Here is a 15,990-nt window from a genome sequence, read left to right on the forward strand (position 1 = left end):
GTGCCCCCAGATATCAGGTGGCTTGCTCCTTCGCTTTTCAGGAATTCTGTTCAAATGAAGCCCCAGGAAGACCTTCCCTGATCACTCTCTAAAATAGCAACCCCCATCCTGGCTCCCAGGTATAATGCTTTATTTTCTTCTAACAACACTCATCACCACCTGATATATGCTTGGCACATCAAACAAACGTGGAATGAATTCTCAATATGCCCTACATTCCACACTCTTCTCAATGGCCCCCATCCTGCTGCTTGACAAAATGATACTTCCCCTTCAAAGCTTAGTTCAGATGGGACTATTCCTGATTATTCCCTCCTTTGTGCCCCCACAAACTTTCACTCTACCTCTAGTATAGCATTTGTTCCTTTCTGTTTGTGTACATGCCCTTTCTCTTTATTAGGCTGAAAGCTCTCTGGGGACCCAGACTGATTTATTACTACCTGTTTACTTTATGGGGCTAAGCACATGGCAGATAATAAATGTACACGGAATTGAATTCTTGGGCTCATGGTAGTACACTTGATATAGTTAAGTCTCAAAATAAAAATTCTTACAAATTATACTTCCTTACAATTTAAAATCTAGTCTTATATATGATCTTGGTTTCTATCTGCATCACAGACTTAACTGAATCATTTCATTGTTTCATCTTCTGTAGATGTCTTTTCAGGAGAGCAACGAGTTTTTGAATGCTCAAGTATCTTTCTACAAATACCCTTTGTTTTGTTTAATTAATTCAGCCAATTTAGAAATGTTCTCTTGTAGTGTCTACTTCATAGCATTATAGAATTTTAGAATTCAAAGGAACTTTAAACATCTTAAGTTCAAACATGCAATCACTGCTTAAATGGATGTCCATTTTATGCTTGCATCTGTCCAGGGACTGAGACTTCCCACCAGTAAGAAGGCCAGTATGCCCATGTCAATCCAAGTACTTCCCCTCCCTTGTACTGGGAGACATCCAGATAGGGCCTCTGCCTGCCTCTCTGGCCTTACCTTCCACCACTTTCGTCCTGACTCACCCACTTCTGCCTCAGAGGCCTCTGCTTCTGGAAGGTAAGCCATTTTTTATTTAGGGCTTGTGCTTTCCCCGTGGCTAGAAGGATTGATCTTTGCAGTTAGCTGCTGCTTCTCTTTAGCTCTCAACTCAGACATCCCTTTCTCAGAGAGTGCCTCCTCAACCACCCAATTGGATACTGCCTTCCCCCACCCCCCCCACCATTATTCTCTACACTAGAGGCCTGACGCACGGATTCGTGCACATTGAAAGGAAATTAATTAGAAGGTGGCTGGCAGTGGGACTGGGCAAGATGGACCGCACATGCCCTCAAGCCAACCTCCCTTGGTCCCTCCCCAGCCAGCCGCACCTGGGGCAGCACCAGGGCTTGAAAGGCGTCTGTGGAGTGAGCAGGGTCCCTTTGGCAGGGGAGGTCCCTCGGCTCAAAACTGGCAGTCCAACATCCCCCTGAGGGGTCCCGGAGTACGAGAGGGCACTCTGCAAAGTTGCTGTTGCTCGGCAGCTTCTGCATTAAGCGTCTGCCCCCTGGTGGTCGGTATGCGGCATATCTACCAGTCAGATGGTTGGATGGTCACTTAGGCTTTTACATATATAGATTTACTTTCTTCAAAGAATTGACCACGACCACTCTGTGCAGTTATTTCATTGGTTTACTTACTATCTGTCTTTCCCACTAGAATATATGTTCCTAATGAGCAAGGTCCATGCCTACCCTGTTTTATCTATTGTTTTTCCAAGGCCAGTGTGAGTGCTTGGCATCTGGCAGGTGCTTGATAAAGACTGATGGAATGAATGACCTGTGGTCAGCCTCATTCTCCTCCCCACCCTGGGTACTAAAAGGAAAGGGCTCAGAACCTTTGTTATTATGTATCCATCCATAGTTTATAAAGAACCAACTCACATGTTAAGACTAAACCAATTAGTATTTTTAAGATACAAATTAGACTGTACACAAGTATACTTGATATGAATATCATTATATTACAGATTTATCCCAGTAGGAATAATGTTTGCTCTAAAACTATTTAAACACAGAATACCAAAGGGAATAAAAATAAAGGTGTATTTACATCCCACCTTTTGGTATTTGTACAAGTAAATCCCCAAAGAATTTTTACCTTAAACTAACACTTTTCTTTTTTTTCTCTTAAAATTTCTTTTACAGTTTTCTCTGCCTTTGGTAGTTTCACCATAATGGGCCTAGATATAGATTTTTACTTATTTGTCCTAAGTAGGACTCACTGTGCTTCCTGAATTTGAGAATTCATCTCTTTTATAATTTCTAGAAAATGTTCAGCCATTACCTTTTAAAAATATTACTCTAACATCTCATATTTCTGATAATCTCCATTTCTCTATTTTTCTGTGTCTCATTCTAAGTTCTTTAGATATATCATCTAGTTTACTATTTTTTCCACAGTTGTATATGATTATTTAACGTCTCACTTATTTTTTAGTTTTCAGGAAGATATTTTATTTCAAAAGTTGTTTATTTTACTCTGAATTTGCCTAGTCTGTTTCCTTTTTTTGCTCATAGTTTATTTATTTAGTATATTTAATAATTTTAAGGCTATTTATTTTATAGTCTATTCAGTAATTCTGTTGGGGTGCTAATCCTGCTGTTTATTAAATCGTCCCATGCCTGCTCATTGTGGATTGCTTCTTTGGGTTTTGTATTTTTGCACTGTGAGCACACTGTCAGCGGGATTTTATCTGTAGGAATACTGTGTGAGCTCGGTAAGGCTGTATACCTCTAAGAGTTGTTTTGCTTTGTTTCTTCTAACACATTAGGGATCATCACTGACTCAGGACCACAGTTTATTTTTCTGCTGTTTGAGCATGACTATTCCCTGCAGATAATGTCAATTCATAAACTAAAACACAAATGAAGGCAGAAGAAATGATATATACACTGAAGAACCAGGAAAGCACAGGCATCAAGCAGATGAGACTTTTCCGCCTTCTCTATCTGGAGATCAAGTGAAGACAGAAAAGCTTACTCAACATCTCAGCCACCTTATGAAGGTGGGTGGATTTTCTCCTAGTGCACTGTTTCACTGAAGGATGTAGCCGCCTGATGTCCTGGTATCTTGTCTCTATCTAATAGTTATTCTGTACATACATGCATCTGAAGAAAGTTCTCTAATGGATTCATATTTGCAGTTGCATTTTATATACTACAAAAACCTGTTAAACATCAATTACTAAACTACTAGAGGCCTGATGCATGAAACTTGTGCAAGAGTAGGCCTTCTTTCCCCTGGCTGCCAGCACTGGCTTCCCTCGCAGCCCCGGCTTTGCCTGGAAGGCCATCTGGTCTAATTAGCATGTGATGCTTTTATTATGGTATATGTTTAAATTTCTATGTAACCATAACCTCAATTTATATAATAAATTTCTGATTAAAATGTGATATGTAATTGGAATTTTTCTAGTTTTCATAATCCTTCAAATAGAGTGGAAGGGCTCTTTAGTTTAGTACTATGGTTCTTATGGGGAGAATTAACTGTCCTCCCACAGGGAGTGTTTGAAAACATGGCAGTGGTTTTGATTCTTACAATGATTGGTGGGTGCACTGCAGACAGAACTTATAAAAATTATGTAATACATGACATTATTCTGCTTAAAATAGAATTAACCTGCCCCAAGGGTCTCCCATTGATAAATACTGCTCCATAAAATTCTAGGCCATTTTCTTTATAATATTACAATACAATTAATAAAAATAAAGAAAAAATAGGGAGTAACTATTCCATTTTACGTTTGTGGTAGGTATGTCAGACACAAATCTTTATAGATATAGTCTCTGCCCCCTATAAGTCCACTTAAAAAGTCAACTATGTTTTTAAGGTGAACAATCATCTTCAAATTATTTTCCTATTTAAGCTGTACATTTTCCATGAGGAATCTGTTTGAAATAATGTATGCATACACTAACTAAGGTTAAGCCTCTAACATGGATCCATATAATAAATGCCTAAAGAGAGGCTGTTATAAAGAGGATGCCATCTATAAAGCCAGAATTACATTGTTTCCTCTACATTAAGGTTACATGTATGTGCTAAATGCTAATCTTTGATATTTTTTAATTTTTAAGTGGTATGAAATTTATAAAAGGATCTTATTCATTCATAAATTACAAAGATTTTTATACATATGCTAATTTTTAAAATAATATTTACTATTGTTAATAGTCAAAATCCTTATTCTACTTACCTGTGCCACGCGTAGTTCTGTTAACAGATCTGTAAAATTCTGGTTTCTGGTGGGCTCTGAATCTTCAACTACCTGAGACAGGAAACGATTTCTTTGCATCTGTTCTCTGATTTATTTTGAAAGTAAAAATATTTTTTTACAAGGTATTCTTTTCAATGCAAAATTTTCAATTTTTAAAAATTAAAAACTTTAATGGATGCTGGAACTATGTGAGTCACTGAAGATAACTAAAAATAGAACTATAAAATTCTTTCCTCTCAATTCTCAAAGAAGAAATCAATGTCACAGAAAGATGTGCTGCATATTTCCTGTGGTGCTGTGTACTCCGTCACATCATTCTAGACTCCTTTCTGAGAAACACAAATTGCCAATCATACACATGGCAACTAACAAACCCAAACAGTCTACTATTTTTACCTTAGGCTCAATTTTTCTGTCTGCTTTTTTTTTCTCCAGAGACATTATATAAGAAGTTTAAGAATCCATATATGATGATCTAACCCTAATGTACAAAATAAACCGTTTATTTCATTATGAAAGTTCATTTAGAGTTTCAGTTTTGGATCCTGGAATAGCTCTCTTTTAATAGCCAGGTAGTATATGATCTAATATTTTTAAATACTTTATTGAAATATCTGTGAAGAAAGCAGATGTAAAGCTTTCATGCATCAGAACTGTGCAGATTATTACCCTTGGGGTGGAGTCACACTTACCTGTGAAAAGGAGAGTTGTTGTTTTTCTAATTTACAAAAAAGTGGCCTTGCTTGCCAACCTCTATACCTTCTAGCTTTGTCTGTCTATTAGAAGGTGCACTTTTTCTATTTCCCATGAAAGATCAGTATAAGCCAGTGGTCGGCAAACTGTGGCCCCTTGAGTGTGGCTCTTCCACAAAATACCACGTGCGGGCGCGCACGTTCAGTGTGATTGAAACTTCATGGCCACACTCAAGGGGCCAAAGAGCCGCATGTGGCTCGCGAGCCGCAGTTCGCCGACCACTGGTATAAGCTATCAGCAGCCCTGCCTCTTATACCCTAGATCAGCGGTTCTCAACCTGTGGGTTTCGACCCCTTTGGGGGTCGAACGACCCTTTCAAAGGGGTCGCCTAAATACATCCTGCATATCAGATATTTACAATTCATAACAGTAGCAAAATTACAGTTATGAAGTAGCAACGAAAATAATTTTATGGTTGGGGGTCACCACAACATGAGGAATTGTATTAAAGGGTTGCAGCATTAGGAAGGTTGAGAACCACTGCCCTAGATCAAGCATGACAAACTCGGGGGCCGCATGCCTCGTTTATTTGGCCTGTGTTAGCCTTTAAGTTTGACGTGCTTGCCCTAGGTCAGTGGTTGGCAAACTGGCCCCTTGAGTGTGGTTCTTCCACAAAATACCACGTGCGGGCGCGCACGGACAGTGCGATTGAAACTTTGTGGCCCATGCTATAGGGCCAAAGAGCCACATGTGGCTCGTGAGCCGATGTTTGCCGACCACTGCCCTAGGTTATCTCACAGCAACAAAAAAGGAGCCGGAAGTATGAATAAACACAGCATTCACGACATGCACAGCCACAGAAGCTTCTTCTGAGAGCAGTCCTGAGTTAGGTGTTTATGTGAAATGATGCACAACTGGTAGTCATCTCCTAAAGGCAGATAGTGTCCTAGCATGCGCATGTGTATGGATTCAGCTTTTTCACTCAGTATGTGAAAGCTGGATGTAGTAACATCCCAAAGACCTGATATATCTTCCTAAGTAGGTGCTCGTGCTCCATCAGCTCACCATGGTTAGTATTGGTCGATAACTCAAGGTTCTCCTTCTCCGGAGAAATGCCTCAGGTAAACAGCAACTCCTCCCCTTGGTCCCGAGCGGCGGTCGCCAACCGGTGGTCCATGAGGTCTGAAAGGTTGGCGACCGCTGGTCCAGAGGATATCTCTCAACCGCTTCCTGGGCACCTCTTGGCCAGTGACAGACTGGCTTGGGGTACAAAAGGCTTTCCTCTCTTGCTTCAAATGGGGACCAACTATGTGGTGCAACCTGTTCTCCCAAGCTTCCAGGTGAGAGCAGAATGAAGGCACTCTCAGCTGAGAACACACGCTTACTTACCTTCCCTCCCCTGCCCACCCCTCATCTTGCTTCTCTTGATCCTTTTCTCCTGAGTTATCCCTAGGAATCACCTCCACAAAGACCTCCATCTAAGACTCTACTTATATGGAACCTGATCTAGGACAGTAAGGGATATTGTATGATTTCTGTTTTGCATTATTATGAAAGGCATTATTACTACTATCATTACATAAGCATTTCAGGCTTCATGATCGATCAAGAGGAATATTATATGTTGAGTTTTCTGAAGGTGATCCCAAACTCAAATATAAATATGCTGAATACTTATAGTATGTATTTCTCATCTAATACCAAAAGAAAAATCTGTTAAATATTCAAAATATGAAAGTTATGAAACTGTAAATCAGTGTATAGAAGTTTTTCATTTCTAAGTATAACTAAATGTATTTTTAATATAACAATAAAGTGCTTAGAAATAGTCTAAGTATTTTATTTTAAGAACTTAAAAGGGACTTACTTTAAGGAAGCTAACTCACTGAATAAACTCTGGTTTTCCTTGAACATTCGTTCCTCATTTTTCTTGTTTTGTTCTTGGAGATCTTTCACTTGATTATACAATCTTTCGTTTTCCTTTTTATAAATAGAAAATTACATTTTAGTTGAAAGTAGTACTTACATAAGTACATATGCTCATAACAGATACACTTTAACCATTTTTAAGGTTTTTAAAAATTTCTTCAGTTTTTGAGTAAGCAAAATCTTTTAAAAATTCTTTATTATCATAGAAGGATAATCTATCTGAAAACATTCTTTCCAAAATGCTTATTTTTTTAAAAAAAGTTGCAGTGATTTCCAAAGCCAAAGCGCCTAAGGTCAGAATGAGATACTACATTTCACAAGAGTAAATGGGTGAGTGACTGCAGGAATAATCGCATTCCAACTCTGTGCTCCAGAGGAAAGTACATAAATATATAAGAACATAAATTTTGTGTTATCATTGTCGGAGGGGATGGTTGGCAAACTTTTAGGTCTGTGAAATCCTCCTAAAAACCCATGCTCTGTACAGTAAGATCAGAATGGCAGGCCAAGGGTTCAGAAACATCTTATTCAAGGGCAATATGTCCTACAAAATCAATCCTATTTTGCCCACCTGGTGTGGCTCAGTGGTTGAACATTAACCTATGAACCAGGAGGTCATGGTCCGATTCCTGTCAGGGTACATGCCCGGGTTGCAGGCTCAATCCCCAGTGAGGGGCATGCAGGAGGCAGCCGATCAATGATTCTCTCTCATCAATGATGTTTCTATCCCTCTCTCCCTCTCCTTTCCTCTCTTTGAAATCAATAAAAATATATTAAAAATCAAACCTATTTCATTTATAGTAACTGTTGTAATCTCCGATGTGGTAATGCTTTTTTTGGGATGTCCCTGGATGATAATGCTTGTTATTGGTAGGCTCAATGTTTAAGTTATGGTTGTCAAAAGAGAAAAAGGTAGTAAGATAGAAGGAGAAGGGGAGGGAAGAGACTAAGATGAAATCTCATGCTGGAGATTACTAAACCTATCCTGGTTGACTGTCAGGTCAACATCACCAAGATTCCATCACATATCACGGATATTTGCCTTCTGTAGGACACATTTTCTCTCATTTAATTCAAAATTTTTTCACTCAACTGATTCACATTTTTCAATTGAATAAACTATTCAATATTATCTACTGAAAAGCTTTATAGAAAATAGGAAAGTTTTTAAGGAACATGACTATTAAGAATAATGATAGGCAACATTCATTGATTGGTTAGTCTGTCCCAGGCACTAAGAAGTTAGTTTGTGCTGTTTTAATTTTATAGCTGCCTTATGAGACAGGTACTATTATCATCATCCCCATTTCACGGATGAGAAAATTGGGTTAGAGAAGTGAAGTCATTTGTCCAAGACTGCACAGCAGGTGGTAGAGCTAAGTCTAAAACCAGATTCTTTGAATTTAGAACTTGTGCTCTTAACCACTCTAATTCTGTCCATGAGAAATGGGCAGACTAGTCAAATTATCACTTCCTCATATTTGCCAGAATTCCCATTACCTGTTAAATGAGCACACACATATTTTAATATTCCTTGTTTTTATAATCAGAGGATCACCAGAACGAACTCACTATGTGTTGAAGAACCACCATACCTGTTGGTATCCTTGAAGAAGTGTCTCTTGTTCTTGTATTTCTTTTTGGATTTGCTTCAATTTTTCTTCAGTGACAGGATCAGTTGTTTCTCCAACATGTAACCACCTTTGTTTTTTGTTTGTTTCTCCAAAGCTGTTTAACTTGAGAAAATGCAGAAATTGTTTTATTTGGGGAAAGAAATGATGAAGTGAGAAGTGAGGAATAACAGTTTTATAACCATGGTGGAATAAACATAACACCAACTACAGTTAAACCGTTAGTATCGCTTTGTGCTGATGGTTCTGAAATGGAAGTAACTCAGAAATGCTACAGAGTGCCATTCTCTTCATTCTGACCTTCTAGAGCAGTTCCTTCTGAACTGTCTTCTTTGAAGGTCACAGTGAACTAAGGCAGCGGTCGCCAACCAGTGGTCCGTGAGGTCCGAAAGGTTGGCAACTGCTGAACTAGGGGATTTAGTTTAAAAAGGACTGCTAAAAGAAGAAAAATATCAGAATGAGCTGATATATGTATTTTGATTCCCCCCCAATGGAGTTGGAATTAGACTCTTGTGTAAGTCGGCACTCTCAGGAACTATGCTCATGTTTTATACAGCAAATACATCAAGCAAACAGCCCGAGGGAACAAAAGGTGCCAATGCATTTAGCAGAGAGTACAAGTTCTTTTTTAATCAATAAAAAAGAATAGAACAATGTGTCTAGTACCTTGGTCTGAAGAATATAATTGTCCTGACTCAATTTGAAGAGTTCCTTTTCCTGTTGCCTTTTTAGTTCTTCCATCTTATTTTCTAACTCTCTCTCTTTTTCTGAGAATGTGACTTTAATTTGCTCAATTACGGCTTGTGCACCCTTCCATTTTTCCTCTGCTTCCTGAACTCTTTTAAACAAAATTAATTCTGTATCCATGCTCCCATCACGGTATCCTGAAGAATCCTTTTAAATAAAAGCATTACTTTGTTATAGATTTACATATAAGATTCAAAGACAGGTGATTTGAAAAAAAAACAAAACCCACAAAGAATAAAATGACAAGGTTAATAATGTTCTGCTAAATAAGAAAAGCAATACCTGTTCAATAAGAGTGAACACTTGAAGCAAAAGAAGTTTCACATATTTAATTACTTATAATTTGGTTTTAATATGATTTTAGAACATAAAAACATAAAGAATATTGTTTTGAAATTTAATACCTACATTTTGAAAATGAATACAGGAACCAGTTTCGGTAGCGTCTTCAGACTTCTTAGGAGTAGCCAGGCAACTTTCAGTTTTGGGAGCTGGTTTACCCAATGCAGCAGGCTTGAGTTTTGTTTCAGATAAGATTTCTAAATATTGAAGACAGTAGATAAAAACACCACAAATGCAAACAATGTTGACTGTGTAATCCAAAAACAATGGATTATGAAAATTCAGTCAAATTGAGCAATTACATAACAATAAGATAAATGAGGATCTTAAAAAGGCTGATGTATAAAACACTAAACTCAGAACTGTTGTCCATAATCAACATTCTACTCAATTTGACACAGAAGGTTAATGGACCTAAGATTCATATCACATGACAAATGGAGCTAAATAAATGTGAGAATGTGGATCGGGATAATACAGGTTTTGCTACTTTTGAATAAAAAAATTTTTTTTAAAGTTCACAGCACTAAGTAAGAATATCTAAACAATTAAGCAAAGAGCAGATGTGAAAAATAAAGAACAGTCTAAAGAAGAAACAAGTTACCAATAGTACCTCACCCAAAGATTTCAATCTTTTTTCCAGGCATACAGAGATTTTCCTTACAGAATAGTAATCATGTTTAACTGGACTGTTGGATTTAGGTTTTCTGGAGAAATTTCTTAAAGCATTTAGTAAAAAATGGTTTGAGTCATTAGAAAAGCAGACATTAATCCTTCCAAATCACTGAAGGCTCATTAATGTGGCAAATGAATAGGTTGTGGTTTGCTGGCCTGGTGATTCTCCCTAGGACAGGGCAGCCAAGAGTGGCAGGTGGATCTTGTTCAAGCTGTAGTCAGTCATTGCTTTTACACCAGAATTCTCCCTAAGTTCTTAATTTTGATTTCGCTAAGTAATTATTTTCCAATGATATGCGAACAGTATTTTCTCTCTTTATACATAAAATAAATGTATCTAGATATAAAATTCAAGCATGAACAGAATTTGGAACCCATGAGCCCTTCTTGAAAGAAAACAATGATTACGAAAATTCAGTCAAATAAGAAACCAATCAAAATAATTCCAAAATAGAGGAGCTATGGCTAAAGGACTAGTGAAAAGCATTCAATCTCTTTAAGAATCAAAACCAAGATCTAAATTTAAAAGCTGAGGGAAATTATAGATGTAGGAGAGAATAAATATATATTCAACAAGAAAAATTAATCCAACAAAAAAATGGGTACGAGGGTGTGAATGGGGATGTAAGAGTTATTACTTTATAGAAGGGAAGACTAGTAATGTATACAATTTAAAAATGCAGTTAAAAAGAACAACATGGTTTCGACAACCTTTGAGGGGTTTTCATAACCTATTTTCTTAAAGCAGTGGTTCTCAACCTTCTGGCCCTTTAAATACAGTTCCTCATGTTGTGACTCAACCATAAATTTATTTTCGTTGCTACTTCATAACTGTAATGTTGCTACTGTTATAAACTGTAATGTAAATATCTGATATGCAGGATGGTCTTAGGCGACCCCTGTGAAAGGGTCGTTCAACCACCAAAGGGGTCGCGACCCACAGGTTGAGTCTTAAAGGGATCTTCCAGGATATAGTATTTCTTAGAATGAATTTTTTTCTTTTTATAGATTTAAGTAAAACCAAATCTCATATTTTATTTAAAAAGAACTTGTAAAGTGTGATCTTATTTTTATAAAATGTTTTGTCCACTTATCCATAAGTCTGCCTCTCTCCTGCCTTCCAACTATTCAAGCTTGTTTCTATCTCTGTAAGTACATACATAGTAAGAAGCATGGGCCAGTTGTTTCTGGCTAAATTACTGCTTTCTTCTTTTTACTTTTCTGGATTTTTTACTTAAATAATGAACAACTATTCCTTTCATGAAGACAGAAGAGTCTTTGATGCATAAAAACATTTAAATATGGGAATTCCTTGGAGATATTGTGGGTTTGGCTCCAGACCACTGTAATAAAGCGAGTATTACAACAAAGTGAGTTGTAACCTGTGTGTTGGTGGAGGGTCTTGCCCTCCATGTGTAAAAAACATACCTCCTGTGAAGCTCAATAAAGCAAAGCGCAATAAAATGAGATATGCCTGTACGAAGTGGTCCTGAAACGGATGGTTGTAAGGAAAGGCAGGGGAAGATACTTTAAGCTAGAAATGATTTTTCCAATGAGGACAGTTCTCTGACAGCTATCACCATATTACAATGATGAAATCAGACACCTACTTAATTTTAACAACAAAGAAAATGTCAAAATGTTTCCAGCTCTATTATTGTTCTACTTTTCCCATTGGAGTCTAAAGGCAGCAGAAATATTGGTGTGACCTGAACATTGCTCTTTATTTTAATAGTTGCATGGGCTCCAAGTTGAAAATTACCCTTTCCAACTGTCAATATAAATGACTACATTAGGAAATAAAGAAGAAGCATTGTGATGTATAAAATATGCAATATGTGATAAATAAAACATCCTGCCTCTCCAAGTCTATACTGAACTAATGTCGAGACAGTCTATCAACCTTTATTTGTAGGTAGCCATTCGCATTTTGAATTTATAGCTCTGGTAAACACTGGCTATTACAGAGCCAACCAGATCAGGAGGTTTGACTTTCCTATCTTATATTCACATCCCATATTTCTGGGTATCATTCAGAAAAACCCAGAAGTAATGATGAAAAACCTTCTATAAATTCAATCTTTCAGAAATGGAATGTGTATCTTAAAGTTAATTCTTTTCTATGAATAAGGAAAGTTCATAGAAGGGGAGAAGGAAACAGGAAAAGTAAAGAACAAGGAAGGTAAAATAATACACTACAGGTGACCCTTGAACAATTCAGGGGTTAGAGGTGCCAACCTTCTATGCAGTCGAAATTCACATGACTTTACTCCCCAAAAGCTTAAGTACAAGTAGACTATTATTGACTGGAAGCCTTACTGATAACATAAACACTCAACACATATTTTGTATGTTATATATAATACGTACTGTATTCTTACAATAAACTATAGAGAAAACAATGTTATTAAGAAAAGCATAATAGCCCCAGCCGGTTTGGCTAGTGGATAGAGTGTCGGCCTGTGAACTAAAAGGTCCCAGATTCGATTCCGGTCAAGGGCACATGCCCGGGTTGTGAGCTCGATCCCCAGTTGGGTCCTTGCAGGAGGCAGCCAATCAATGATTCTCTCTCATCAAGGTTTCTATCTCCTCTCTCTCTTCCTTCCTCTCTGAAATCAATAAAAAAAAAAAATATTCTTAAAAAATCATAAGGAAAATACATGTACAGTGAAAAAATTTCACATGTAAGTGGACCTGCGAAGTTCACACTCACATTCAAGGGTCAACTGTATAAACACAGAACTTTATTATGAAAAGAGTATATGATGATTACCTTTTTTCCTGGCTTGATTTGAGGTGAGAATGGATCTCAAGTTTTTGCTTTTCATCATGTCCTTTGAAGTTTTCTTTTCAAGAGTAGAAGTCTTGCATGGTGAACTGGGTTTTCCATAGCCCGAGCTCCTAACTGACGCGTATACACCACTCTGGGGTTTTCTTTTAGCTAAAGGAGGTGCACTTCTGGCCTTCTTGTATGGTACCTCTTTAGCAATTACAGCCCCTTCTCCAGAACTGAGTTGAGGTCTAAAAGTCTGCATATAACAAGTACAAACTCTTTAGTACTTAAATGAATTTCAACTATAGTTGAAAATGAAGAGTTAACAGATGGCAAAATCATAGTGATTACTAAATAACATAGTTTGCTGAAGGCAAACCACTACATTAAAATTCCCTAAGTCCAAGTCATCAGAATTTTAGTATTTTGCAGCACATCTTTAAAGTTGGGAGTAAAACAAAGCAACATAATACGAAATAAGCCTGCCAGAAAGCAATATGTGTAATTATGAGAATTAACACAGAGGAGGATGAGAAGAACATATTTTGAAATGACAAATTTTATTTTTCCTCCAGATTTCTCAAGATAAAAAAAAATTTAATACACTGCCTAATTCTACACAAAAAATGGGAGATAGTTTATGATAAACACATAATTCCAAATTATAAAATAAAATATTGGGATCATGAAACTGTAAATCAGAGTAGATCAAGGACACAGGAAAAAGAAACAATGATATACAAGTTTCTCAAAGGTTTCTGATAGCATTGATATGAAATGCCAACTTAACCTACTTTTGCAGAACAGACTACTGGAAAGATTGAATGAAAAGCACTAAAATGATGAGTAAACTTTATTCTATTATGCTACTCAAATGCTGAACTATACTTACTAAAAAAAAAAAAATTAAATAAAAGATGGCCTTTAAAAGAAAGCTAATGCATTAGAGGTACTTTGAATTTGGGGACTGCAGGCTGTTGTAATAAATATTGCTCACAAATATCCAGGATCTATGTGGAGGTTGGTAAGTAATCAATCCCACAAACTTAAGAAGTACTTATGTATCAAGAGCACTTATATAATTTTATGTAACTTCATTTATCAATATGTCAAATTAATTTAAATTATAAACACTTACTTTCTTTATTTTGTCTTCCTGAGGTAACACTGAAGGAGCAACAGATAGTTTTTTCCGCAAAATGTCAAGGTACATTTTATCTATACATTCTTCCGTAGTATTTACTCTTGGGCAGCAATTTTCTATACTTTCATTTGTTGTCTTTTGTAAAACCACATTCTCTTCATTTTTGTCAAATAATTGGTTCACATTTTGTGGCTCTTGAGACACATTTGGCTTCATCTTAAGGGTTAAGGGACTTATGACTTCAGTTTCTTTACTATCAGCCTGTTTTTTATAGCTGTAAAACAAAACAGGACACAGAGCACACATACTCTATGACTCCTCAAATATCAGTTTTATTAATACACACAATTTATATATATATATACATATTTAATATGTATAATTATTCAAATTAGGTAATTAATATTAAATACATTATTTACAATTCTGGTCAATAGGACATACTCACATAGTATCGTATAATAGTTTTGAATTTCAAATAATAATGTTAATGCAGTATAAGGGAATACATGAATGACTCTGAGGCCTATTTCAAAGGAAAGCCAAGCCAAACAAGACTAAGATTGCTTTTGTATAAGAAAAAATAAAACATGAACTTTTTATAATATATCGTTTACCTATACCTTATAATTTCAACATGCATTTGTGGCAGAAAAAGCATTTTATATATGTCTAGAAGAAACTAAAGAAGTAATCATAATTTATGCCAATGAGGTATAGAATATAAATATTAAAAGGCATACATTTCATCACAGTATAGGAAAATTTTTAAAGTAAAACAAAGTCACGAGGATTTTGAAATAAAGTCATTTCTGTGGTTTAAAACAGTTAAATGCAATCTAACATTTCAGACCATTTGTTTTAAATAATACAGAAAATATCCCTTAAAATTTATAAATGTTGTTAATGATCAGCATATTATGTGGACTCCAAGAATACGGATATTGTGAGCTCAGCTTCTGGCTGAGCAACGCTCCCCCTGTTGGAGCACACTAACCACCAGGGGGCAGCTCCTGCGTTGAGCATCTGCCCTCTGGTGGTCAGTGCACGTCATAGCAACCAGTCATTCCACCGTTTGGCTGATTTGCATATTACGCTTTTATAATATAGGACTAGAGGCCGATGCACAAAATTTGTGCAAGGGGCTTGGCTCTCGCAGTCGCGGCAGCTTGCTCTCGGCCCTCACATCCACGACGGCTTGCCTTGGCCTTCACAGCTGCTGTGGCTGCCTCAGCCCTCCCAGCCCCAGCTTCACCTGAAAGGTCGTCCAGAAGGTCTTTTGGCTGTCTGGTCTAATTAGCATATTATGCTTTTATTATTATAAACTAGAGGCCCGGTGCACAAAAATTTGTGCACTCGGGGGGGGGGGGGTCCCTCAGCCCGGCCTATGCCCTCTTGCAGTGTGGGACGCCTTGGAGGATATCCACCTGCTGGCTTAGGCCCACTCCCTGGGGAAACGGGACCAAGCTGGCAGTCAGACATCCCTCTGGCAGCCCCGCAGCCTTGGGGGAAGTCCACTTACCAGCAGAAAGCAGACCTAAGCTGCAATCGGACATCCTTAGTGCTGCTGAGAAGGCGGGAGAGGCTCCCACCACCACCACTGTACTGGCAGCCGTCAGCCTGGCTTGTGGCTGAGCAGAGCTCCCCCTGTGGGAGTGCACTGACCGCCAGGGGACAGCTCCTGCATTGAGCATCTGCCCCCTGGTGGTCAGTGTGTGTCATAGTGACCAGTCATTCCCAATCGTTCTGCTGTTAGGGTCAATTTGCATATTACCCTTTTATTATATAGGACAGAGGCCTG

The 15,990-nt window shown here is 37.5% G+C and overlaps 1 protein-coding gene across 1 annotated transcript in view; it reads right to left on the reverse strand.

Annotated features, from left to right (window-relative positions):
* Positions 1–15,990, reverse strand: part of CEP162 (centrosomal protein 162) — an 80,331-nt gene that overhangs the window by 32,059 nt on the left and 32,282 nt on the right. Inside the window, exons 12-18 of the mRNA XM_023759341.1 lie at positions 14,184–14,463; positions 13,046–13,301; positions 9,664–9,794; positions 9,175–9,402; positions 8,473–8,613; positions 6,816–6,928; positions 4,235–4,340 (exon numbers count right to left, since the gene is read on the reverse strand). Of these exons, the coding sequence (XP_023615109.1) occupies positions 4,235–4,340; positions 6,816–6,928; positions 8,473–8,613; positions 9,175–9,402; positions 9,664–9,794; positions 13,046–13,301; positions 14,184–14,463 (1,255 nt within the window). The remainder of the gene's footprint in view (positions 1–4,234; positions 4,341–6,815; positions 6,929–8,472; positions 8,614–9,174; positions 9,403–9,663; positions 9,795–13,045; positions 13,302–14,183; positions 14,464–15,990) is intronic.

The sequence above is a fragment of the Myotis lucifugus genome, unplaced genomic scaffold, assembly GCF_000147115.1.
Source record: "Myotis lucifugus unplaced genomic scaffold, Myoluc2.0 scaffold_152, whole genome shotgun sequence".
In the NCBI taxonomy this organism is placed as follows: domain Eukaryota; kingdom Metazoa; phylum Chordata; class Mammalia; order Chiroptera; family Vespertilionidae; genus Myotis; species Myotis lucifugus.